Consider the following 215-nt stretch of genomic DNA (forward strand, 5'->3'; position numbering starts at 1 on the left):
GGGGCCCCCCATAAGGCGGATCCAGCAGCAGACGCACACCTACATCGTGACGCCCAGCCGGGACAAGGAGCCCGTCTTCGAGGTGACAGGCATGCCTGAGAACGTGGACCGGGCTAGGGAGGAGATCGAGGCGCACATCACCATGCGGACAGGCTCCTTCATCGATGTCAATGCCGACAACGACTTCCACTCCAACGGCACCGACGTCTGCCTTG

At 62.8% G+C, this 215-nt stretch overlaps 1 protein-coding gene across 1 annotated transcript in view; it reads left to right on the forward strand.

The window, feature by feature from the left end:
- Positions 1-209, forward strand: part of LOC104624487 (RNA-binding protein MEX3B-like) — a gene marked incomplete at both ends in the record, with an annotated part of 498 nt that extends 289 nt beyond the window's left edge. The window contains one exon of the mRNA XM_010291871.1: positions 1-209. This exon is cut by the window's left edge and continues 289 nt beyond it. Within this exon, the coding sequence (XP_010290173.1) occupies positions 1-209 (209 nt within the window).
- Positions 210-215: the final 6 nt, after the last annotated feature.

Source organism: Phaethon lepturus, unplaced genomic scaffold (assembly GCF_000687285.1).
Source record: "Phaethon lepturus isolate BGI_N335 unplaced genomic scaffold, ASM68728v1 scaffold28427, whole genome shotgun sequence".
NCBI lineage: Eukaryota > Metazoa > Chordata > Aves > Phaethontiformes > Phaethontidae > Phaethon > Phaethon lepturus.